At 39.5% G+C, this 23,592-nt stretch overlaps 1 protein-coding gene across 1 annotated transcript; it reads right to left on the reverse strand.

Annotated features, from left to right (window-relative positions):
* Nucleotides 1-799: 799 nt before the first annotated feature.
* On the reverse strand, nt 800-1,429 carry LOC122109881 (endogenous retrovirus group K member 6 Pro protein-like). The gene has a single exon (XM_042682384.1). The coding sequence runs from the start codon at nt 1,427-1,429 to the stop codon at nt 800-802; it is 630 nt and encodes a 209-aa protein (XP_042538318.1).
* Nucleotides 1,430-23,592: the final 22,163 nt, after the last annotated feature.

Here is a 23,592-nt window from a genome sequence, read left to right on the forward strand (position 1 = left end):
CTCCGAGAAGCCTCCGAAAATCATTTAAAGTTTGTAAATGGGCTGTTCTAAGTTGAATTTTTTGTGAAAAAATCCTTTTATAAAAAAGCTCAAAGCCCAGAAATGTATAGGGAGGAGCCAGCTGGATCTTATCTGGAGCAATTTGAAGGCCAGCGTCAGTAAGGGCTTTAGAAAGTCTTTGGGAGCAGTAAAGAAGCTGATCGGGGTCAGGGCCCGCTAAAAGTAAATCATCCATATAGTGAATTAAATATATGGAAGGCCCCTGTTGCCTAAATGGATCCACCACGTGGGCTACAAACTTTTGGCATAATGTGGGACTATTTGCCATGCCCTGGGGTAAAAACCTTCCACTGAAATCATGGCATAGGGCCTTTAAAATTAGTTACTGGTAAACTAAATACAAAATATTCACGGTCCTCAGGATGTAAAGGAATAGTAAAACAGCAATCCTTTAAATCAAATCCTTTAAATCAAATTCCCCGTGGGAATAGCCACGGGTGTGGGAAGTCAGGGTTGAAGGGCTCCTATGGACACCATGGCCTTATTTACTTCTCTAAGATCCTGAAGTAATCTCCATTTTCCTGATTTCTTTTTAATTACAAAAATGGGAGTGTTCCACGGAGATGTGGTGGGTTCAATGTGGCCTGCAGCAAGCTGTTCCTGTACTGTAGCTGTAGTACCTGTAACTGTAGTAGCTGTAGCCAGTTTTTCAGAGGACAAAGGCCATTGATCAACCCATACAGGCTCAGTCCTTTTCCAGGATATTTTGTCTGCATGGAGTACAGGCATGTCAACGGCCCTAGGATAAATTTTTATAGCCCATACGGAAAGGAATGATTTTTACCTCCACCTGAATGGGTTCTTTAGGGCCTTGAGAATGTTTTCCTAAGCCTTGTCCAGGGTGAAAGCCCTGGTTAAGCATCTGTTGAGTAACCAATTCATTTGGACTATACATTATAAGCTTCATTTGGGATAAAATATCACGTCCCCACAAGTTAACCAGGAGGGTCTCAACCACGTACAGCTGGACTGTGCCCTTATTTTTTGCTCCACCTTCCCAGGTTAAAATTTTGGAGCTCTGTAATGGGTTAGAGGTTTGTCCATTACCTTTAAGGTGAGTCATGGAAGGGGTAAGGGGCCAGGATGGGGACCAGTCTCTTTTAGAAATAATTGTAGCATCAGCACCCATATCCATAAGGCCTTCAAATTTTTCCCCATCCAATTTTAGCTTGAAGAGAGGCCGGTCCTGAGTAATCTCCTGGACCCAGTAAGCATCTGAAGACCTAAAGCCTCTGGATCCTCTCTTTTGTGTAAGGCTAGGGTTTGTCTTATCAAGGGGAAGCAATATTAATTGAGCAATTCTTTGTCCAGGAAAAACTTTTGACTGGCCCCTGAGAAGCAGTAGCCAGTAACTTAATCTCTCCCTCATAGTCCTTGTCAATAACCCCAGGGGAAATACTAAGGCCCTGAAAAACAGCACTACCACACCCCAGAATGAGACCAAAGGTGTTTGGGGGCGGTGGGCCAAACACTCCTGTGGAAAGAATCTGATTTCCTAACTCGGGGGTCAATATTGTGTGGGAGGAGGCACAGAGGTCCAATCCTGCACTTCCTGTGGTTGCCCATATGAGGGCGCTGATGGTGCGTGAGGGGTCACTTGGGGGACGAACCTGACAGCTCCAGGGTTCTGCCCTGTTTTGATTTTGCGGCCCTGGGGCAGACCCCGGACAAAGTTTCCCTGTTTGGGTGGTAGGGGATTGCCCTGGATATTGGTTTTGGAGCAACATTCAGAGGCCCAATGTATGACCCGTTTGCACGTTGGGCATAAAGACAGAGTGGGTGGTTTTTCAGCCTTGGGGGTCGTACAGTCCTTTGAAAAATGGCCAGGCTGTTTACAATTAAAGCAGGTTTTAGGTTTTTGGCTCTGAGTAAAATCCTTAAGGGCAGCGCCTATGGCCAGGCCGATGTTTCGCGAGGCGGTATCAACATTAGAGCAAAGTCTGATAAAGTCAGTAATGGTTTTGCCACAGCGGTGGGGACGTAAAGCCGTTTGGCAAGCAGAATTGGCATTTTCAAAAGCAAGATGTTTAATAAGCTCATTATCAGTTTCTTCCTTTCCCATAAGGCACTCAGCAGCCTCTGTAAGGTGTCCAATAAACTCACTGTAAGATTCATGGGGTCCCTGTAGAACTTTGGCCAAGGAGGTAACAGCGGACCCTTGAGAAGGGAGGTTTTTCCAGGCCCTAAGGGCAGCGTGTTGAATCTGAACAAGCAATCCTGGGGGAAATTTAGCCTGTTTTTCATTAGTATCAAATGGCTTATTGCCCATCAATTTTTCTATGGTCCAGGACTTAGAGTGACAACCAGCAGATGTGTTACAGCGAGCTATATCCTGGCACCTTTCACCATAATCAGCCTTCCATAAAAGAAAATCTCCTCGTGTTAAAGTAGCCTTGGTTAGCATGGCCCAGTCATTTACTGTAAGCCAGTCCTCGCTCAATGATTCCAAAAGAGAAATGGTAAAAGGAGCGATAGGGCTGTACAAGGAAACAGCATTTTTTAATTCTTTAATATGTCTAAATTTAAGGTGATGGTATTTTTGAGCTTTAATAACCAGATGCTCTCCTCCTTTCTCTTCCCCATTTGAGTCATCACACTTGGGCCCTCCCTCCCGCTCTTCCTCTCTGTCATCTGCCTCAGTCTCTTGATCATCAGATTCTCCTTTTAGATTTTCCGAAATGGCTCTAATTTGAGACAGAGTGACTGGAAAAGCATGAAGGATCTTTTTCTTTTTTGTCATTAATCTTTGTAAATTTGTGTTCCTAATTTCTAGGTCCAGTTTATATAGTTGTAATAGTTGGGCCTTTTCTTTCTTGGCCTGAAGTAGGGCCCTTAAGGACTGGGCTTCCCGGGAAAGCTTAACTGTGGCTTGTCTGGTGACCTCCTCAAGATCTGTTGAAGAGGCCAAGGCAGGGGCACAGAAGGGAGGGTCTGTTTTATAGGGAGAAGGTTGCATGCCCAAGGGGTTTAGAGGGGGCCAGTCTGAGGCGTGGTATCTAGCAGCCTCCTCTTCTAAAGTGGCCTAGTCCTCCGGGGGAAGGACAGCATCATTGGGCCTTTGGGATCTGAGGTTAGAAAGAACCGTGTATATAGCTTTTGGTTTTTGTAATTGTGAATCACTGTTAGCGTCAGGCATTGGTTTGGAAACCGAGGGACAATGAGACGCGACTGAGGGGGATAGGAGAAGGGTTTTGGGGCAAGGGAGGCCTGACTCCCTGTAAATTTAATTTTTAAAAATTCTTCACCTTCCTTAACCACTCTACATATTATATTTCTTCAATGAAATATAACTAGAAAAAATTTAGTCCCTGAAAGCAATTAATCCTGATTAAAACATTGTCATGTACTAGAAATCCTAAATGCCTGAAGCAGTTCTGGCACTATCACTTTTTATATATTCTGAATACAATCTTCTCTTTTCAAGAGCATTTGGTTGTTATTATTTTGGAATTATGGTTAATATTTATTTGACTGCTATTTTTAAAGAATGCATCACCCAATACTGGTTTTCTTTTTCTAACTTTTTTGGGTCTAATCTATTTTTGAAAGAAAGGCAGCCATTTGAATTACATGAACTGCTTATTGAAGTTGAATCAGCAAGGAGAGGAAAAGAAGAAAAGTAGATGACTTTGTGGGTATATCACATTAAAAATATATCTACAAGCGATTTATCTTAAAATCGTCTATTTTTCATTATGTTTAGATTCTGATATAATTTAGTCTCTCAACTCACACATTGTTAATGCAGTCTTATTTCATGCCTCCCAAAAACAAACAACAAATTACTATTTATTTTTAAATTATCATTTATTTAAAAAACTATATTTTAAAAAATTAGTCGAGGGAAATGGTTTATTAGATATTTAGAGTCATGTTCATACTCTAAGGTGGAAGCCAGAAAGGGAAAAAAAAATTCTGTTTTTATTCTTCCTTGAGCCACTCTGATTTAATTCATCTGTTTCTGAAAGAATGAAATTCTTGATTTGAAGCCTTTTGGTTGAAATACACAATGTGTCATTCTTCCTTTATTAATAGAATTTGGAGAAAGGATGAGAATTCACACTAGAAATAGGAGAAGAGGAAAAGAGAAGAAGAAATCTAGATATTTTATTCATCCTCATCACAATCACAAGATCTGGATAATGATAATAGATATTAGATACAGTGCTCTAGAGTGATTAAACCCATCTATAGAAAAGATAACCCTACAAGTGATCACATAGAGAATGCTTATTTATAAAATATTGTAATAATTTCCAACAGGAAATTTTATCTATTTGTTAAGTTCTTGGTTAGGATTTGTTAAATTCTGGTGTGCTATAGTCAACTATCATAATGGTATACAAGAATGGTAAGAAACTAACATCTTAATATCACATTCCAATATTAGCTTAATTCTGCCTGTGTTATATGTATGAGGCTGAATTTGAGTTTTGCTTCAATTTCACATGCTATCTTCTTCCAGTATATAAATTGAAGGAAGACTCCCTCTGAAATTTGCTATTATTATGGCTAAGGAAAAACAAGTCAGCTTTTAGACACAGACAATGAGATAGAAATCTTCACCTAGAAATAGTCTTTCTCCAATTCTGGTTCACTTTTGTAAACTGAAGAAAGTCACATAACCCATTTTGACATTGCAGGTAGAGGTAAATCTCACCTACAGAAGCTGATGCAAGACATAGAGTAATATACCAAGATATGCAACACTTGAGATAAAGAGAACTATAATACAATCAATCATATTTGTGCTCACATGTCTCTGCAGGAAGGAAGGTATTATGTACCTTTGTTTCTAAAACTACTGAGATCTTCAAATCATGTCTTTTATGCTTGGATGTTACAGGAATTAGAGAACATTTTGATACTGAGACAGCATAAAATCTCAAAGAAAGCTGGACTAATTATTTCAATACTACCTTTTGTTCTCTAAGAAAATAAACCATTTTATAGACAATATTTTATAATTTCTTACCTAGTATCTTTTCTTTTCCAGAATTGATTTTGTTAATATATGTGACTATTTACCAGAATAAATATCTTCATTTATATGCATCTTGTGCAGACAGCAAGTCAATTAGATGTAAGTGTGAGTTCATCAGTAGCACTTTTTAAAACTGCAAAAAATCGTTTAAATAGGCATACAAGTGGACCAATTGCAACAATGTACAAGTTGATATGTCAAAAAATGAACTTTACAACTTTGGTGGGGGAGGTAGCGAGGAGGATTGGGTTGGGGTGCGGAGGGAGGATGGGAAGGGATGGGAAGGGGAATCAAAGGAGGAGGCTACAATGCTTGATAAGAAATGTACTCATTATCTTGCCCATGTAATTGTAATCCTTCTGTAAAGTATTTTCACAATAAAAAAATAATATAAAGAAGAAAAATAAATAAATAAAACTGCAAAAAATTTGTACACGAGCTAATATACATATTTTTCCATCATCACCTACCAAATCCTCCTTCTTCCTTCCTAGGAAACATACCCAATTAATAAAAAGTCATAGATATTTGGCTTTTGACCTTGAAAATGGAAGCAGAATGTTATAGATGTCTGAGATGAGCGTTAATAGTGTTTTACATAGTAATGTCACATGCAACAACCCTATGAGTCCTGCAGGTCTTAACACTACTTCCTTAGTGATGTAATAGGAATGTCAGCTTCATTGGATGTAGTATTGTTTTCCACTTCCTTTCCTACCAACTGACCTACATTATAATACATATTATGAATGTGTTCTCTTCTTTTTCTGATAAGATTTGCTAAGCGTCTGTCAATTTCGTTGATTTTTTCGAAGAACCAACTCTTTGTTGTGTTGATACTTTCTGTGTTTTTTTTTTTTAATTCTAATTCATTTAATTCTGATTTAATTTTAATTATTTGTTTCCATCTACTGGATTGGGGTTTATTTTACTGCCCTTTTACAAGGAGGCTCAGATGTCTCATTCAATTGTTGGTTTCAGATCTCTCCAATTTGTTGATGTAAGAACTGACAGCTATAAACTTGCCTCTGAGTACTGCCGTTGCTGTTTCACAGAGGAGCTGGTATTTTGTGTGCTCATTTTTGTTGAATAATATGAACACTTGAATTTCCATTCTAATCTCTTCCATTAACCAATCGTGATTCAGCAGTGTGTTTATCCGGCTCTTTGCGTTGTTACAGGACCCTCTTTGGTGGTTTTTAGTGTTGAGTTCTAATTTTATTCCCTTGTGTTCCGAGAGAATGCAAGGTATAAATTCAATGTATCTGAATATGGACAAGTTTGCTTTGTGGCCTAAAATGCCATCTATTTTGGAAAATGTTCCATGTGCTGCTGAGAAAACCATGTATTCTGATGTTGCTGATTGAAATATTTGGTAGGTGTGTGTTAAAGCTAATTGATTTATGCAGTTTTTTAGGTCTGCAGTTTCCCTTTTGAGTTTTTGCCGAGTTGATCTATCTAGTGGGGAAAGTGGTGTGTTAACGTCCCCTACAATTAATGTCCTTGGATCTATGTGGGATTTGAGGGAAAATAGTGTTTCTTGGATAAATTTGGGTGCTCCGTTGTTTGGCGAAAAGATATTTAGAATTGTAATATCCTCCAGAAGGAGATTTCCCTTAATTAGTGTGTAGTGACCTTCTTTATCTCTTCTCACTAGTTTTAATTTGAAGTCTATTTTATCTGATATTAGTATTGCAACTCCCACTTGATAATGGGGGCTGTTTGCTTGGTAGATTTTGTTCCAGACTTTCATATTGAAAATGTTTTTGTTTTTATGGGCAAGACATGAATCCTGAGGGCAGCAGATGGAAGGATCTTGCTTTTTAATCGAACTAGACAGTCTATGTCGCTTAATTGGAGAGTTAAGTTCAGTAATGTTGAGATATAGGACTGAGAGGTATTAGAGAGTTCCTGCCATTTTATCCACCTTCTTGGGGGCTAAGGCAACAGAGTTCTTCCTATGCTTCTTGGATTCTCAGTTTGGATTTAGTTTCTTAGCCTTTATTGTGGTCTTGTTAGTTTTCTATGTGTAGGACATCTTTAAGAATCTTTTGTAGGGCTGGTTTAGTGGAGATAAATTATTTCAATTTTTCTTTGCTATGGAAGGACTTTCTTTGACCTTGGGTTAGGAAGGAGAGTTTAGCTGGGTATATTATTCTTGGTTGATATTTGTTTGTCATTAGGGCATGGCATACATCATTCCAAGATCTTCGTGCTTTAATTGTCTCTGCTGAGAAATCTGAGGTGATTCTAATTGGTTTCCCTTTATAGGTGATTGATCTTTTCTCCTTGACAGCTTTAAGGATGTTTTCCTTGGTCTGAATTGATCCTGCAAGGATTATACTGTGAGAGTGGGATGTCCTGTTTTGGCCAGGTCTATTTGTATTTTTAAAAGCTTCTTGTATCTTAATAGGTCTATCTTTTTGCATTTTGGGGAAGTTCTATGCTAGGATCCTGTTAACCAAATTTCCTAGACCATTAACTTCTATTTCTAGGTGCTCCTCTACACCCATTATCCTCAGATTAGGCCTTCTGATGGTGTCTTCCATGTGTTGAATAGATCTAGCATATTTCTTGGATTTTTCTTGAATGGTTGTATGTTCTTTCTCTATAATATCTACGCTGTCTTCACTCCCCGAGATTCAATCTACTATCAAGACTTTCAACTTTGTTATTTATTTCTTTTCCTTCTAGTCGGTTGGCTTTGATGGCTTCCAATTCTTTGTTGGAGGTTTGTTTTAGATCTTGTATTAACTTCTTTACTTCCTTAATTTAGTGTTCAGAGTTTATTCTCGTCTCTTAATTGATTGGTTATGGTTTCCTTGGACTATCATTCCTTCTGTTGGGTTCCAGTTAGCATTCCCTTTGTGGACTTCCTGACTTCTTTCAGCTCTCTATTTATGGATTCCATGGATGCCTTTAGTGATCTTTGTGTATTCTCATCCCGTTCTCTCAATTTCTGTATCACTCTTTGATTAGCTTCGTTATGTTCACTCAATTCCTGTAGTTCTTTTTGAGTGTTCTCAGCCTCCTAACACCATTCATGACTTTCTCTTTGTCTCTTCTATGCCAGCTCCCACAATTCATGTCTATCTCTTTGACTGATAGCCTGCTCACACCATTGTTTTATTTCTCTTTGAGTGTTCTCAAGCTGCTCATACAATTCCTGTATCAACATTTGAGTAGCTTCCTCAGGCTCATGATATTCCTGTATTGACCTTTGGTATGTCTTCTCTCTCTCTCTCCCTATCACGCTCACACAAAGTCTTTGCAGGTTTTCAATCTTTTCATTTACCATGATTACTAGTAGTGTTTGTAGAGCTTTTTGGAAACTCTCCTCTGGATTATTCATTTCCTGTTCTGTCCCCTGATTACCATGAGTGGGAGTTGAGATACCCAGACTTACCATTTTTCTTGGGTTTTTCAGGTTTGTTCTGCCCATTTGGGTTGAATGTAACACCAGTTTTGCGCTAGAACACTATCTTAAGGCAAACATCAACCACAGTCTGCAGCTGCACAGTAAAAAGTCTACAATCTAGTTCAACAGACATATCTATTCAACATCAAACAACTATGTATTAGTGTGCTGCGAACTGCAAAGAAGTATTTGGCAAAGCAGACATTATTAGGTTAAGGGAGATATGTGGGTAAAAATAGGAATAGAGGGATGTGGAAATGTAGAGGGAGAGTTAACTTGACTAAATCCTAATATCAAAGTGGGCAATACGTTGGATAGAATGATAGTAGAGAGAGAGAAAAAAGAGAAAAAAAGGGGCAAGAAAAAATAGAAACAAAAATTAAAAATTAAAAGTGAAACAAGTATAAATTATGCAAATTAACAATGTAATATTCAGAGAAGAATGGGGATAGGATAAGAGAAGGGGAGGGATAGAATGAGATGTGAAAATCTTAAAAATAAAAATGCTTAAAATATTATATAGGTATATAGAGGTAATACTGCTATTAAGGAACTTAAGTCTAAGAGGTATTGAACTGAGTAATAAATTTCTGGATTAAGTGTGTACAAAATGGGGGATAAGGTCTAATAATCGACTATGGGTATATCTGAGGGTGAGCAGAACAGCAATTAAGTCACACAAAGAAGAACGAAAGAGAAGAAAAAGTGAAAAGAATGAGAAACAAAGAAAGAAAGAAAGAAGGAAAGAAAGAAAGAAAAAGAAAGAAAGAAAAGGATCAAAAGTCTGTAGAGCTAAACAAAAAAATGAATAAAAAGCAAAAAAAGAAAAAAATCACACACAAACACATATACCCTTAAAATGAAAAGTATAAGAGGAAGAAAAAAAGAGTTAATAAAAAAATTTTTAAAGATAAAAATTAAAAATTTTAAAAAGTTTAAAAAATTATAAAATGTACAAGAAAAGAATTCTTTGATATTTTTGGGGTGGATGGGTAGATCCTGTATCTCCCTTGTGTCTGTAACTGTCTCTTGTTGAGTCTCTGGTCTGCTTGTGGTGTTTGATTTTCCCGTGGCTTGGTTGGTTTCTTAAGTCAGTTTGTTTGAGCAGGCAGAAAAATGCTCTGCTTTACCCAGAATTTTGTGATCCTCCTCCCAGGCTAGTTCAACGAGAAAGAGATCTGCTTTGAGTTTCACAAAAGAGGGAGATGGTTATTTCTTCTAGTTTGGAGATGCTATGATGAGGCTAGTTTCTGGTGGGGTGGAGGACTTTTAGAAAACAGTAGCTTTTCCCTGAGGGGCTAGCTTCTGAGACACTGACAGAGCCCAGCTTGGAGCCGTTCTCAGGGTTTATGTTTACTGAATGTCAATTGATTGTCAAGGTTACTATAGGGAGGGGCAGCCTCTGACTCTGTTTACCCAGTGAAGAAAGCCACTCCTGGGGCTGGTGGAGCTTGCTCAGCTGTGCTGGGTGACTTTTCGCTGAGTGTAGCTGAGCTTGGAATGTCAGGATAGGTTCCTGTGACCTGCTAAATGACTCTTGTTTTCTTTCAAAGCCTGAGTTGGAGCTAGCTGCTCAGTCAGGCCTTTGTCAGTATCAAAGATGGAGATCTCTGGTATTGGGGTGGAGAGGGGTGGTCTTATTCCTCTGCTCTCTGAGAAGGAGCGAGGATGTCAGGCTTCTACTCATGCCAGAGTCTTGGTTCTTGGGTCATCTCTGGTCTGCAATCTGCAGGAGGAAGATGTCTGCTCCTTATCAGTTCTTGCTGGTGTTGAGTAGAATCCACTCACCTGCTGCATTTGGCGTCGTTGTCCTGGACTCTCTGTGTTGCAGGTATGGTGGCTACGGCCGCCGCGTGTGGCTGCTGACAAGTGCGCAAATCTGTTTCCTTGCCTGGATTTTCCCTCTTTGGCCTAACTCTCTGTACTGGGATGGCACACTTGGTGTGATTCTCTGGCTTAGGACTGTTCACTGGAGCACTAATACTGCTTTCTATGCGAGAGCTTGTTTAGCCTCCAGCTTCTCCTCTGCCATCTTCCCGGAACTCCTGTATTTATTTTTATTTTGTCAAGCCCTGAGCTTGAACTTAGATAGTGGCAGTTCTGCCCCAGGTTTGATCACTCTAGGCAGGGGTGCAGCCACTGGACCCACAGCCAAACCTGGGTTCCTGGGTCCATTGGGACCAGCCATTGGGCTGACAGGAAAAAAAATTTAATGCAAAACAGAAAAAACACTAGCAATTTGCAGATGGCTGCCAATTTTACATTTTTTTCTTTGCTAGGTGACCATCCTGGGTCTGAATGACATGGTTGAAAAATGTTGGTAACCTGGCATTGCTGAAAGCTGGCAGGTTACCAGGGAAGCCATAGGCCAACACAGCAACATAGGCCCTGTGTTTGAAGCCTGGTCCTGACCCCTAAGAGACCCAAAGAGTCTCCTTCATAGTCATAGGAATACCGATGGAAGATTATGAATGGCAAGGTTGAATTAGTTATTTCTGAATACTACTATACAATTAGAGTGATTTTAGGAGGCCAATTGATTTTAATGTATACTTTTGACACATTCAAAGAATACTATTAATTACATGTATGCTATAGTTTCAGGACAATGGTTGATTTAATTGATAATTCATTAAGGCTGAAAACAATAATATTAATTACATGAAGGCATAATAAATACCCAAGAATTGGCAGCAATGTAGCCTATATAGCTGAATAATGTGTAGACATTTCCGGCACTCTATAATGATCTATATTTAATTGTGTACTACAATCTGCATGTCAATGTGTTTTTATTTTGTCAACTCCTAAATCTCAGGTGATGGAAATGCTAGTCAGCTCAATATGCTCCAGGCTGGCATGCTGACACTTACCCATTAATGAATTGGGCCTTGTAGACTGTGAGTTCAGATGCCAGCACTAACAAATTTGAATCATAGAGTAAGAAGCCCATGGTGATACGTTTTCCTTTTCTGTGAAAGTCCTGAGTGTCAGGTGTGAAGTTTCATACATAGGCAAAACTATATCCTATGTAATAAATGTAATAAATATTTCATGTGTAATAAGTCAATAAATAAGTGGTAAATAAATGAATAAAGCAAAAAATGAGTAACTACACTAAGTGCAATATGTGGTCAACATACGGGGCTCAATCTCAGGGCCTAAGAACTGCCTGGCAGCTGAATTGGCTAGAGGCTGCTGTGCTGACAGTCACCCATTCACGAACTGATCCTTCTAGTCCCTGAGTTTAGATCCCAGAACTGCCAAACATGTAATTGTGGAATGAGAAGCCGAGCGTGAAACATGTTTTCTTTTTCTTTGAAAGTGCTCGGTGACAGGTAGGGTGTATAATTCAGATGCAAATCTATATGCTATGTAATAGGATGTAATAATGTAAAAAATGTCATAAGTAGAAGAATTGTCATTACAATAAATGAAAAACAGATTGAATTAGTAGGGAATCATTCTAGGATGAAATTAGACACAAAAATTATAGGACGTGGATTAAGTTTAATAATTTATTAAGCATTAACAGAATAAAAAATTCATGGAAACATAAATATCTAATAATTAGTAGTAATACATGATGCATAATTTAATAATATATAGGTATCTGTCTCATTCTATAAAGTACATAATTAGATGTAGGTATGTACATACATATGTGATAAACAATAACAGGATATTGAGTAATTTTAATTAATGCTTTATTAATTGTTAACTGGGACACATCATTAAATTGAGATATAATTTAATACCTAATAATTGGTAGTAATACTATCTATAATTTAATAATATGCAGACATCTCTCTTTTTGTGTATATAATTTTTATATATAACAATCTCTGTCTATTTATATCTCATTCACTCCTGTGGCTCAATGGTTGAATGCTCACCTAGGAAGCACGAAGCACTGGGTTTGATTCCTCAGTACCACATAAATAGAAAACCCAGAAGTTCTGCTGTGTTTCATTCAATTGTGTGCTAGCCTTGAGCACAAACCCTTAGGAACAGGGTCAAAGCCCATACTCAAGCTCCAGGACTGCCGCCAAAAAAGTAGAATGTTCTAACTGCAACTATAGAAGGTCAAGAAGGACAGGACTTCAAAGACCTCATCACAAGGCAATCTAGGAGTCTGGTGCTGACAGCTGCCACCTAACCTGACTTAGCCAGCTGTAAACTGCTGCAACCCAGATCCATGGGCTATCCCCGTCATCCTGGTTACCCTGGCTTATCCCCACATCCTGGGTGCTCAGGTGCTTTAAAACATGGCAGGAAGTCTGCTAGAATCTTTGAAATATGGCTTGAAGTGGTAGAGCTCTAGCCTTGAGCAAATGTTATTAGAATAGTATCCCTCATGTTTAGAGTTCAAGCCCCATGGCTAACCCTCTCCGCCCCCAAAAAAATAAAAACACCACACTAAACCATTAGATGTGAACTTGTGTGGTTTGTGGAATGTTCCTCAAAAAATGGTGATACTGATGAAAAGCACCCTAATTCTAATGAAAGCTTGTGGAATAGAGCTAGGTGCCGAGTCCATCACAGGGTGCAGTTTGCTGCATCCTGCATTGGGTGCTGTGTGCTGAGTCTTTCAAAGGATGCTGTGTGCTGAGTCATGCAAAGAGTGCAATGTGCTGTGTCCTTCACAGGGTGCATTCTTTCTTTGGGTCCTTGTAACATCTCCACAACTGAGATGATTATGCAGACAAGAATATGGAGGCTCATTTATGTCCCCATGGCAGGGACAAAGATGTATTACTGAGGACTAGTAAGTTGTCTCCTGCAGACAATTGTTTTGTTTTGTTTTTTCTCATTCATGAACCTTGAACTCAGGGTCTAGGTGCTGGCCCTTACCTCTTGGGCTTATAACTAGCACTCCAACACGTGGAGACAAGGATCCCCTTGTAGCAGAGGCTACAGCCTAGGGGTCTATAGCTGAGGTCTGTCATCCTGCCTTCTCAGGAAGCTGAGATCTGAGGATCTGGGTTCCAAACTATCCCAGACAAAAAAGCCTATTATCTTCAATTATCTCCATGAGCCTATTATTTCCAATTCACCACTAAGAAACCCGAAGTGGAATCTGGGTGCTTGTTGTTCATGTCTGTCATCCTAGCTACCCAGGAGGATGAGATCTGAGGATCATGGTTCAAAGCTAGCCTGGGCAGGAAAGACCTTGAGACACTTAGCTCCGATGGACCCCCCAAAAAGCTGAAGTGTTGTTTGGCTCAAGTGGTAGAGCACAAGACTTGAGCAGAAGAGCTCAAGGACAGTACCCAGGTCCAGATTTCAACTCCTACAACAATAAAGAAAAGATAGAAACAAACTAACAAACCTGAAGTAGAGGGCTGGGAATGTGTAGAGTGTAGAGTGTTTTGCATATATGAAACCCTGGGTTTGATTTCTCAGGACCATATCACTAAAAAGAAGCCTGAAGTGTCTCTGTGGCTCAAGTGGGACAGGGGTATCCTTATACAAGAGAAAATAGGTACAGTGCTCAGGACCTGAGTTCAAATTCCAGGAATGGTGTATGTGAATGTGCACACGCGGGCTCACACACACACACACACACACACACTCACAGACTAGAAGTGATGCTGTTAGACAAAATGGTAAAGCACCGGGCTTCTACATTGAGCTCATGGTCAGCACCCCAGCCCTGCTTTCAACCCCAAAACCTAGCCAGCCAGGGCCCAACTAGGAGAGGTCAAATGTTTCAAAACCTGAAGAGCTTTACGAGCCTAGATGACAGGAAGCTTTGTGATATCAGGTATGTGCTTGGATTTCCCAAGCTTCCAGAAACCTAGGAGAGGCATCATAGGCCCATCGTCATCCTCAATGAAACTTTTCATGAGTTTCAGTGCCCTAGTTGTCTGCCAGAAGGACTCCTGAATTATATTGAGCACTGTATCTGAACACGGGAATATAGTCTCACAATGGCAGGATAATTGCACAGGACTTGGCCTGCCACGGGAGGTGGCACAAATGGCTTCCTGTCAAACCAGAGCACTGGGGAAAGAAATAGATTGGGCTAAAAATAGACCTTTTTTCCTGAACTTCAGAGCCCACCCACACTCATTCTCACTATCTGACACAGATGGAGTTGTTTGTTACACTGCGGTACAGAACTTAGGCCTTTTGTCTGCCTGTCCAGACAATGAAAGAGACTTCTTCCAGCAGGCCTGGGATGCAGAGAAACCCTCAGGCTATACTGGAAACAGTGAGGGGAGTCGCAGAACATGCACTTTCATGAAATCAGTCTCTGTTATGAAATCATTTTATTGGATACAAATTTTCTAGATTGGTGCCATTCATCATACCTACTCTGGAGCTTCACCTATAGGAATAATACATACATACACAAAGATATGGAAGTACAGGTTCTTTTTGAGGGGGGCAGGTCCTGGTGTTGAACTATGAGCCTAAAAATTGTTCCTGAGATCCTTTTGCTCAAGGGTAGTGCATTAACCTTGAATCAAAATCCCACTTCTGGGTTTTTCTGTGATCTCTTAGAAATAACAGTGTCATAGACATTCCTACCCTGGCTGGATTCAAACTCAGATTCTCTACATCTCAGCCTACTAAGGAGCTGAGATTACAATGAGAAGTCACTGGCACCTTCTTTCTTTTCTTCTTCATTTTTTAATCTGGAAACCTGACTTCTTAACAGGGTCATACCAGTGTTATGAATTTATAAGTTAACTACCCAATGTCCTTTATAGCTGCTTTCTCTAATAAAGATTTTCTCTCCTCCTCTTACCATCTGTTCATAGGTTTGAAACCAAAAGTGAGAAATGAGTGTCACAGGATTTGGGAGCAAATGTCCACAGGACATGCCAGCTCTGCCAGTTAGCATTGAGCTACAACAATTTACTGTCTCAAGATGGGCGGACCAAAAGCTAGAGCGATCCTTATACTGTCTGCATTGCTTCTTTTGCCTACAAAATGATCTAATAATTAGGAGTGTTGTGTGTCTCCAACCTTAAGTATCTAGAATACACTAGAAGCATCTTCATGCATCCCTTTTCTCTAGTGCCTCTTGAGATTTAGACTACAGGTTTGTGTGGAGGGGCTCCTTGGTGAGTCCCTGAGGAAAGCCGCTTGAAACCTTTTTGGGAGATCACCCTTCAAAGTCAGCCTTAGCAGGAAGTCTGTGAGACTCTTATGTCCAATAAACCACCAGAAAACCAGAAGTGGAGCAGTGGCCCAGAAGGTAGGGATCGAGCTTTGAGAGAGAAAGCTGAGCAGGAGAAACAGGCTAGACTAGGCAGGAAAGCCTGGGAGGCACTTATGTCCGATTCACCACCAGATGGCTGGTAGTGGAGCTGTGGCAGTGGTAAAGCCGCAGCCTTGGGAAAAACAGCTGAGGAACGCATCAGACCCTGAGTTTAAGCCATGGGATAGCCTCAAAAATTTTTTCAAAACGAGAAGGCCACGTTTATGTATCAGTGCCCTACTTATTTATGTGTGTATATTACCTCCCTGAGTTCAAACACAATGTATGCAATGATGCTTCTTTTATTTATTTATTTATTTATTTTTCAGATATAATCCTTGCGCCTACTGCATCATCCTCTTCATAACAGGACCATTGCTTTCTCTTCCAGGGTTCCAGGCCTGTGTCCTTATATGATGCACACTGAAGATCTCAGCAGTCTTTATTAGCATTTTATTATGAGGACAATGCAGGAACAGTCACAAATCAGGCAGGGGAACAGAAAATAGGATTTTTTAGAAGTAACCAGTCTTCAGAAAATTAAACTTGGGGACATAAAATGGTAGCATACTTACGTAAAAACTACCATTAAGAAAAATATGAGGGGTCTGGGAATGTCGATTAGTGAGAGAGTGCTTGCCTAGCATGCAAGAAGCCCTGGGTACGATTCCTCAGAAGCACATACACAGAAAAGGCCAGAATTGGTGTTGTGGCTCAAGTAGTAGAGTGCTACAGACAGTGCCCAGGCCTTAAGTTCAACCCAAGACCTGGCAAAGAGATACCTAGGTAGGTAGGTAGATAGATAGATAGGAAGAGAGAAAGAAAGAAAGAAAGAAAGAAAGAAAGAAAGAAAGAAAGAAAGAAAGAAAGAAAGAAAGAAAAGAAAGAAAGAAAGAAAGAAAGAAGGAAGGAAGGAAGGAAGGAAGGAAGGAAGGAAGGAAGGAAGGAAGAAAGGAAGGAAGGAAGGAAGGAAGGAAGGAAGGAAGATGATAGATTAATGTTTGGACGTCAGGAGAAAAGAAGGGAACACTTCCCAGTCAGGAGGCCTTTTGCAGTGTGCCTTCACATAACCCCAGAGCAGGAAGACTGTCTCTTTCCCACTTCTCAGGCAACCAAGGGCCCCAGAGTCAAGAGGGCAGAGCTAGGTTCTAACTCATGTGCTTGGAGACAAAATAAAACAGTCCTGCCTCTAGTTAGTCTGGGGATTTGCATTAATTATGTGGAGAATGAAGGAAGGAGAATGGACTGGCAGAGACAGAAGGGTCTTCAAATCTGATAGATGGAGAGTCAAAAACCCACTCCCTAAGACCAGCGAGCAGGGTTTTTTTTATTCTATTCCTCCCCTCTCCCCCACTAAACTGGCTCTCTATTGGTAACCTAACGGAAGCCTGAGGCTCCCTTCACATGAGGGAGGAAGGTTACTTAGTCATTGTTTGAAGAGGCTGAGTAAAGCCTGACCCTGGTGTAACTTTATCAAATGTTGCAGGTTTTCCCCATTGCTGCTTGTGCCTGGAATAAATGAAGTGGTTTTGCAGCTCACTTCCCTGTTGAGTGTGTACATTCTGCCTCCTAATCCTGTAGGCCTGGTCTCTGCACCTAGCCTGGCTTTTGAAACTGTTTTCTGTCCTTCAATTACAGAGTTACACTGGAGTTCTTCCTGCTATCAGAGCTAGGGCTTGGATCCTGAGAACTTCATTTGAATCCAGGACAGGTCAATAATGTTTCTTTCCTTCTTCTATAGCTCGAGAACTCTAAGAACATTTAATGTGCAAGTAAATTCTCATCACCAAGGGAAACACAGGAAGCTCTTGAACATCTGACCTTTCAGAAGTGGAAGTCATTTTGTCATAGATTTCCTCCCTTGTCTGGCTTCACCCTGTGATCCTGAGACCTCAACCTCATGACCTAGGGTGATGGGCATGAGCTACTTGTGCTCTGCTAGGTTCAGAACTATAATGACATTGACAATACAATTCAACTGCTTATCACAAAGGGCTTGTGGAGCATAATAAGCCTTTTAACCTTGGACTTTTGAGAACCCTATAGGACACAATATTACAATGCTACAGTCTGAGAGGATGGGCATATGTATGTGCTACACTTGAACCTTGAGCTCTGACTTCAATTCTGGTGTACATCAGTGTTCATCTTCCAAAGAATGTTCTCGTAATTAGCAAATAGGAAAAGTATTTTAATTAACCCTCACTTTTTTTCCAGTTGTGAGTCTTGAACTCTAGTCTGGGCACTGACCCTGAGCCCTTCAGCTCAAGGTGAACACTCTACCACTTAATCCAAAATGCTAGATGGCTTCTTTTGGTGGTTCACTGGAGATAAGAATCTAACAGGCTTTCCTTTGGACTGTGGTCTTCAGCTCTCAGCCTCAGGAGAAGCTACTGATCCATTTATGAGCCACTGGCATCTGGCTTATTGTTTTTGACAGTCCTGGGGCTTGATTTTAGGGCCTGGGTACTCTCTCTGAGCTTCTTTTTCTCAAGGCTAGCCACTTGAGCTACTCCACAGCTTCTGGCTTTTTCTGAGTATGTGTCACTGAGGATTCAAACCCTGGTATTCATGCATGCTGAGCAAGCAATTTACCACTAAGCCACATTTCTAGCCCCACCCTCACAATTTTATCCCTCACTTGCCTATCCTCAAGAAAAGGCTTCTGAGTATAACATCTAAAGAAAACCTGATAGGAAGGTTCCAAAGATAAATAAGACAAAGCTCATACTTGTGAGAGACTTTAATCATGTGAAGACTGTGACAAATGCTTCCATTTAATTATGTATTATGTTTCAACACTTAATAAAATATTAATGAAAATGAGTCAATGTCCTAAATTATTGGGTACAAATACTGTAATCAATAAATAAATGAATCAAAGAAAAATAAAATACAAAATCATTCTTTTTCTGGGGGGGGTTCCGGTTGTGTGGCTTTAACTCTGGGCCTGGGTGCTGTCCCTCAGCTCTTCAGCTCAAGGCTAGCACTCTACCACTTGAGCCACAGCGCCACTTCTGGATTTTTTCTTTTTGCTTATGAGGTGCTAAGGGATTGAACCCAGGGCCTCAGGCATGCAAGGCAAACGCTCTACCACTGATCCACCTTCATCATAATATGAAATTAACATACATATGTAAGTATACACATCATATAATACACATGTATAGAGATATTTTTTCCATTGCAGGGCCTTCATTCAGGCCCTGGGAACTCTAGCCTGAATTTCTTTCCTCATGGACAGTAAGCTTCGCCTTCACCCATGATGCAAAATAGTTACCTGGATGGTGAGCTCAAATCCTAGCAATGGCAGAAATACTGGCCCCAGTTCCAACACACTGACATAATTTTTAATGGAACCAGTTATGTTTATTCAGTTCCATACTGAATATTTTAAGAAGTGTAGAATTTTGTACAGCTATTCAGTCAGAAATCCTTCTCTTACCTCCAAAGTGCTTCTCTGAGAACTACATTGTTTGTCTTTGTTCGTTTTTTATTGTAAAAATATTGTACAAGAGTAAGGTAATGAGTAAATTTCATATTGAGCATTGTTACCTCCTCCTTTGTTTTCCCCCTACCATACCTTCCTTCCCATATCCACAACTACCTCCCTCTGCTTAGGTCAGTGAGTTAGTTTTTCGTTTTTGTTTGGCACAAGGTTTGAACTCAAGTAGTAGCAAGTCTTCCCTGACATTGCTACAGATTTACCAAGACCCTGAGTTCAAATACCAGGCTAGGAAAGAAAACTAGCTGAAATTCCAAACTAGGGAGCTTTATTTATTTAATTTAGTGAAATATTTCTTTTTTCTTTTTCTTTTTCTTTTTGGCCAACCATGGGGCTTGAACTCAGGTCATGGGAACTCTGCCTCAGCTTGGATCTCCCTAGGCTCGGGTGCAGCCTCCGGAACCATAGCTGATCCTAAGATCCTAGGCCCAGGGGGCTTTCTGGAAGAAAAAAAAAACTGGAAAGCAGAAAAAGTGGCAACCTTCAGGGGGCTGGGGTTTTATTATTTTTTTCTTTGCACAGTGACCATCCTGGGTTTGAATGACATGGCTGCAAAGTAGATATGACCTGCCATTGCTGATGGCTTGTGGCCTATCAGTGAAGCCATAGGACAACCTGTGAACATAGGCCCTGGGTTCAAATCCCAGTCCTGACACCAATGGCAGGATATCACAAGAGACTCATTCCTATGCATGGGAATATCCATTGAATGAGTAGTTCAGGCATCCGTCTAGTCTAAAATTGGATGCAATAGTCCTAGAATGTTGATTGAGCTTAACGTATAGTTTATTAAGCATGAAAAGAATATTATTCCTTCAATGGTGGTATAATAAATACCTAAGAGTTGGTAGGAACGCAGTAGGTGTCATTCAATCATAGATAGACGGCGCTGGCACTCTTTAACAATATATATTACTTTGTATACCACCGTCTGCCTATCCATGTATCGCTGTTTTGGCCAAACCTGGGGGTCGATCTCAGTGCCTGGGAACCACTTGACAGCTTCATTGGCTAGAGGCTGCCATGCTCAAACTCACCCATTCATGAATTGGGCCTGCTAGGCCCTGAGTTCAGATCTTAGCACTGCCAGGCATGATGGAGAACACATCTAAAATCTAGATTCTATGTGATAGGATGTAAACAATGTAATAAATGGTATAAGTGTCATAAGAGTCAATACAACAAATGGGAAATAAATTAATAAAACAAGAAATAAAATGAATAAACGCACCAAACACAATATGGACTGAACATCTGAACGGAAGTATAAATCCTTTTGTTAAAATGTATATAAGGAGTAACTTTTCCAGGACTGAGGCTTGAATTCAGTCCCCCTAAGAGGAGGGAATGTCGGGAGATCCTGAGATACTTGTTTCTGGACCTAGGAAGAGTCATGGCATGCGATCAATCTCATCCTTGAATGAGTAGTTTGCGCATGATGCGAGTAGGAAATGATATGCAAAACTCATGTGGTATAGATTATTTGTAAAGAAGAGTTAATGAAGCATGACAATAATCATCACAGACATGAAATTAATGCATCAGAAAAGATCAAAATATAGGTACTCACAGATTGGATTTCATCACAGGTCACCATCAATCCTACTCTATACAAATATGTACTTATTTGCTTTCTACCTTCAACTTCTGAATGGATGACTATTATGCTCCCCACTCTCCCCACAAGGGGGCTCAAATTCAGGTTCTGGGAACGATGAGCTCCTTTGTCGCTCACAGGCTGGTGTGCGCATCTGGACCCATTCACCAATTGGGCCTGCTAGGCCCCGAGTTCAGATCCCAGTCCTGCCAAAAGATTCATCTTCACGTCAGAAGCCAATGGTTGCATCTGTTTTCCTTTCCTGTGCAAGTCTTGGGTCTCAGCAAGGATGGAGAATGCATGGGCCACCTTGTGGTCATGGGAATAAGTTGTTATCCATGTCAGCCCAGTTATACCTGTCATCATATACATAAGAAAATACACAATACATCCATGAGTAGCATACAAAATAAACAAAATAAGTACACTCAATGCACGATGCAGTCCACACACGGATGTGAATATACATCCCATATTTAAATGATGCATTGAGCACTATTTTGGCCTCCCTGTGGCTCGATCTCAGTTCCTGGGAAGAGCCCATCTCCTTAGTGGCTCAAAGTCTGGTGTGATCACGTGGACCGATTGGGCAGTTGGGCCTCCTAGGCCCCGAGTTTGAAGCCCAGCACTGCCAAAAATTCACCCTGATGTGAGAAGCCAGTCATTGCACCTGTTTTCCTGTGCTGTGCAAATTCTGAGTCTCAGCCAGGATGGAGAATATATAGGAAACTGATGTCAGCTTATATTTCCATAATTCATTCATCTGCAATAACAATTTGCAAGACTGGAGATGTGAAGAACTTAGACATGATTTTATTCTCGTTCATTTGGAAGATTAATCTTTAGTCAACAGGAAAGTTTAAAAATGGCTTAGAATTTATTCCTAACTACCAGTTTTTATAAATGGCTTTGTACAATGGTATGTGATTATTTTATTTTACAAAGGATAATTTTTTCTACTACCTATAAGTTTTGGAATGAGAAGAAAACTAAAATTTACTACTTAGAGGAATATGATAGAAATAGAAGACAGATTTTATGTTTGTCACATTTCTCATCAGTATCCATATTCAAGACTTAAAGTCATATTTATTACTATCTTAGACAGATAGGGAAAATATATAATAAGGCAACACATGATAAGGCAACTATTAGTGACTTTTTAGAATGTACCTTCTTATGTGATGAAATTTACTTTATTAGCTAATATTTGGATTTGGAATATGGGAGGCTGATCTATTTAACACTTTTCTGAAAGGCACCTACTGAACAACACAAATGGTGGGGGGTACTATTTCTACACCTTAATGAATGGTTGAACTTGTTTGGTATTAGTGCTGAGTACGTAAATCAATTCTATTGTAACTTGCTTGCTACACTTGAAAACCTTTTAATGTCACTATCATCTACTTGTCAAGTGTTATTTTGGTGAATATGATTTGAAAAAGTTTATTTGAAAAGGAATATACTTTCAGGAGATTAAATGTAGGTTATCATTGGTTTGAGAATGACAACATTTTTAAACTACAGAACCAAGTTTTACTGAAGTACCAGTGTTTTGAAGCACTAAGGGTCTTCTCAATTAATGTTTTTCTAAATTATATTTGACCTCTAAATCAAGTTTTCCTAGTCTTGGTAGACCAATTATGGATCTATCATTCCAGAAATTATATTTTTGGCTGCACTGAAATCTTTCATTAATCATTAGGAGAGGGGTATTAAAAATAACCTTGTTCATTTGTGATTTTGTTCACTCATATGGGCTGGTCATCTGTAAATTGAAAGTTTGAATTACAGTACTTTCATTCAAATTTTGTGATCTCATCTTTCATTTTAACTTGCCTTGCATTTCACAATTGATTACTGCTAATTCTTGTAAAGAATTGGGGCCCTGAAATATTATAGGAAATGAGAAATTGAAATGAGTCTTCAATTATTTTCTGTTGATATGTTGCATGGGCCTATGTGAGAAGTCATGCCCTTGTTATCTGATGACGCAGATAACTGGGACCTGGTATCCTAGGACCCGTGGGTCCTGCAGAAAAATAATAGCTTTTAGACATCATATCAGCAAAATTTGGGTATAATCAGTAAGAATGCTTCAGAAATATGGAGAAAAACACTTTGCGACCAGCGAGTTAAAACAATAAACAGAGCATCAGAATAAAATCCCTTATATATTAGCAGAAAACAATACTGTTATTTTACCATGTGAATTCAGAAGACCATGAACACTTAGAAGGTATCACAAGTTTATATCGAAGATATTGCATTAATACTTTTTATATTCTAATATATATTCTAAACCTAATTATTTATATTCCAATTTATTTATGGGAATAAATGTCAATATATTTGTCAAATTATCAATTCTAGTAAGATTCACTTTATGAAATTTACAATCAGCACATATAAATATATAAGTATATATAATATAAAAATTGTTTTGCATTGTTGTGTTGTGTTTAGGGAATCAAAGGCAACTCTGTTTTAAAGTATTATTCCATTACCTCTACCTCAGTTTTTGGTAGAGTTAGACTTAAAGCTTTACCATTTGTAGATTTACGGCCTAGAGGCAAGAGGAAACACTGTGATTAAAACATTACCAATTTAAGGCCTAATATCGAGGAGAAACATGTGGACTTCTCCAGGAGCTATGGAAATATTTGGTGATAGAATGTCAGAAGTGTAAGTTCCTGCTTGGTTGGATGATAGACAGGCCAGGACAGTAGGTAATCATGCATATGAACAATTTTTTTCACTTTCTTGGCTTTAGCTACTTTTGAAATGATAAGTATAATTAACAATTATGTTT

The sequence above is a fragment of the Dipodomys spectabilis genome, unplaced genomic scaffold (genome assembly GCF_019054845.1).
Source record: "Dipodomys spectabilis isolate Male_0828 unplaced genomic scaffold, ASM1905484v1 ptg000070l, whole genome shotgun sequence".
Classification (NCBI taxonomy): Eukaryota; Metazoa; Chordata; class Mammalia; order Rodentia; family Heteromyidae; genus Dipodomys; species Dipodomys spectabilis.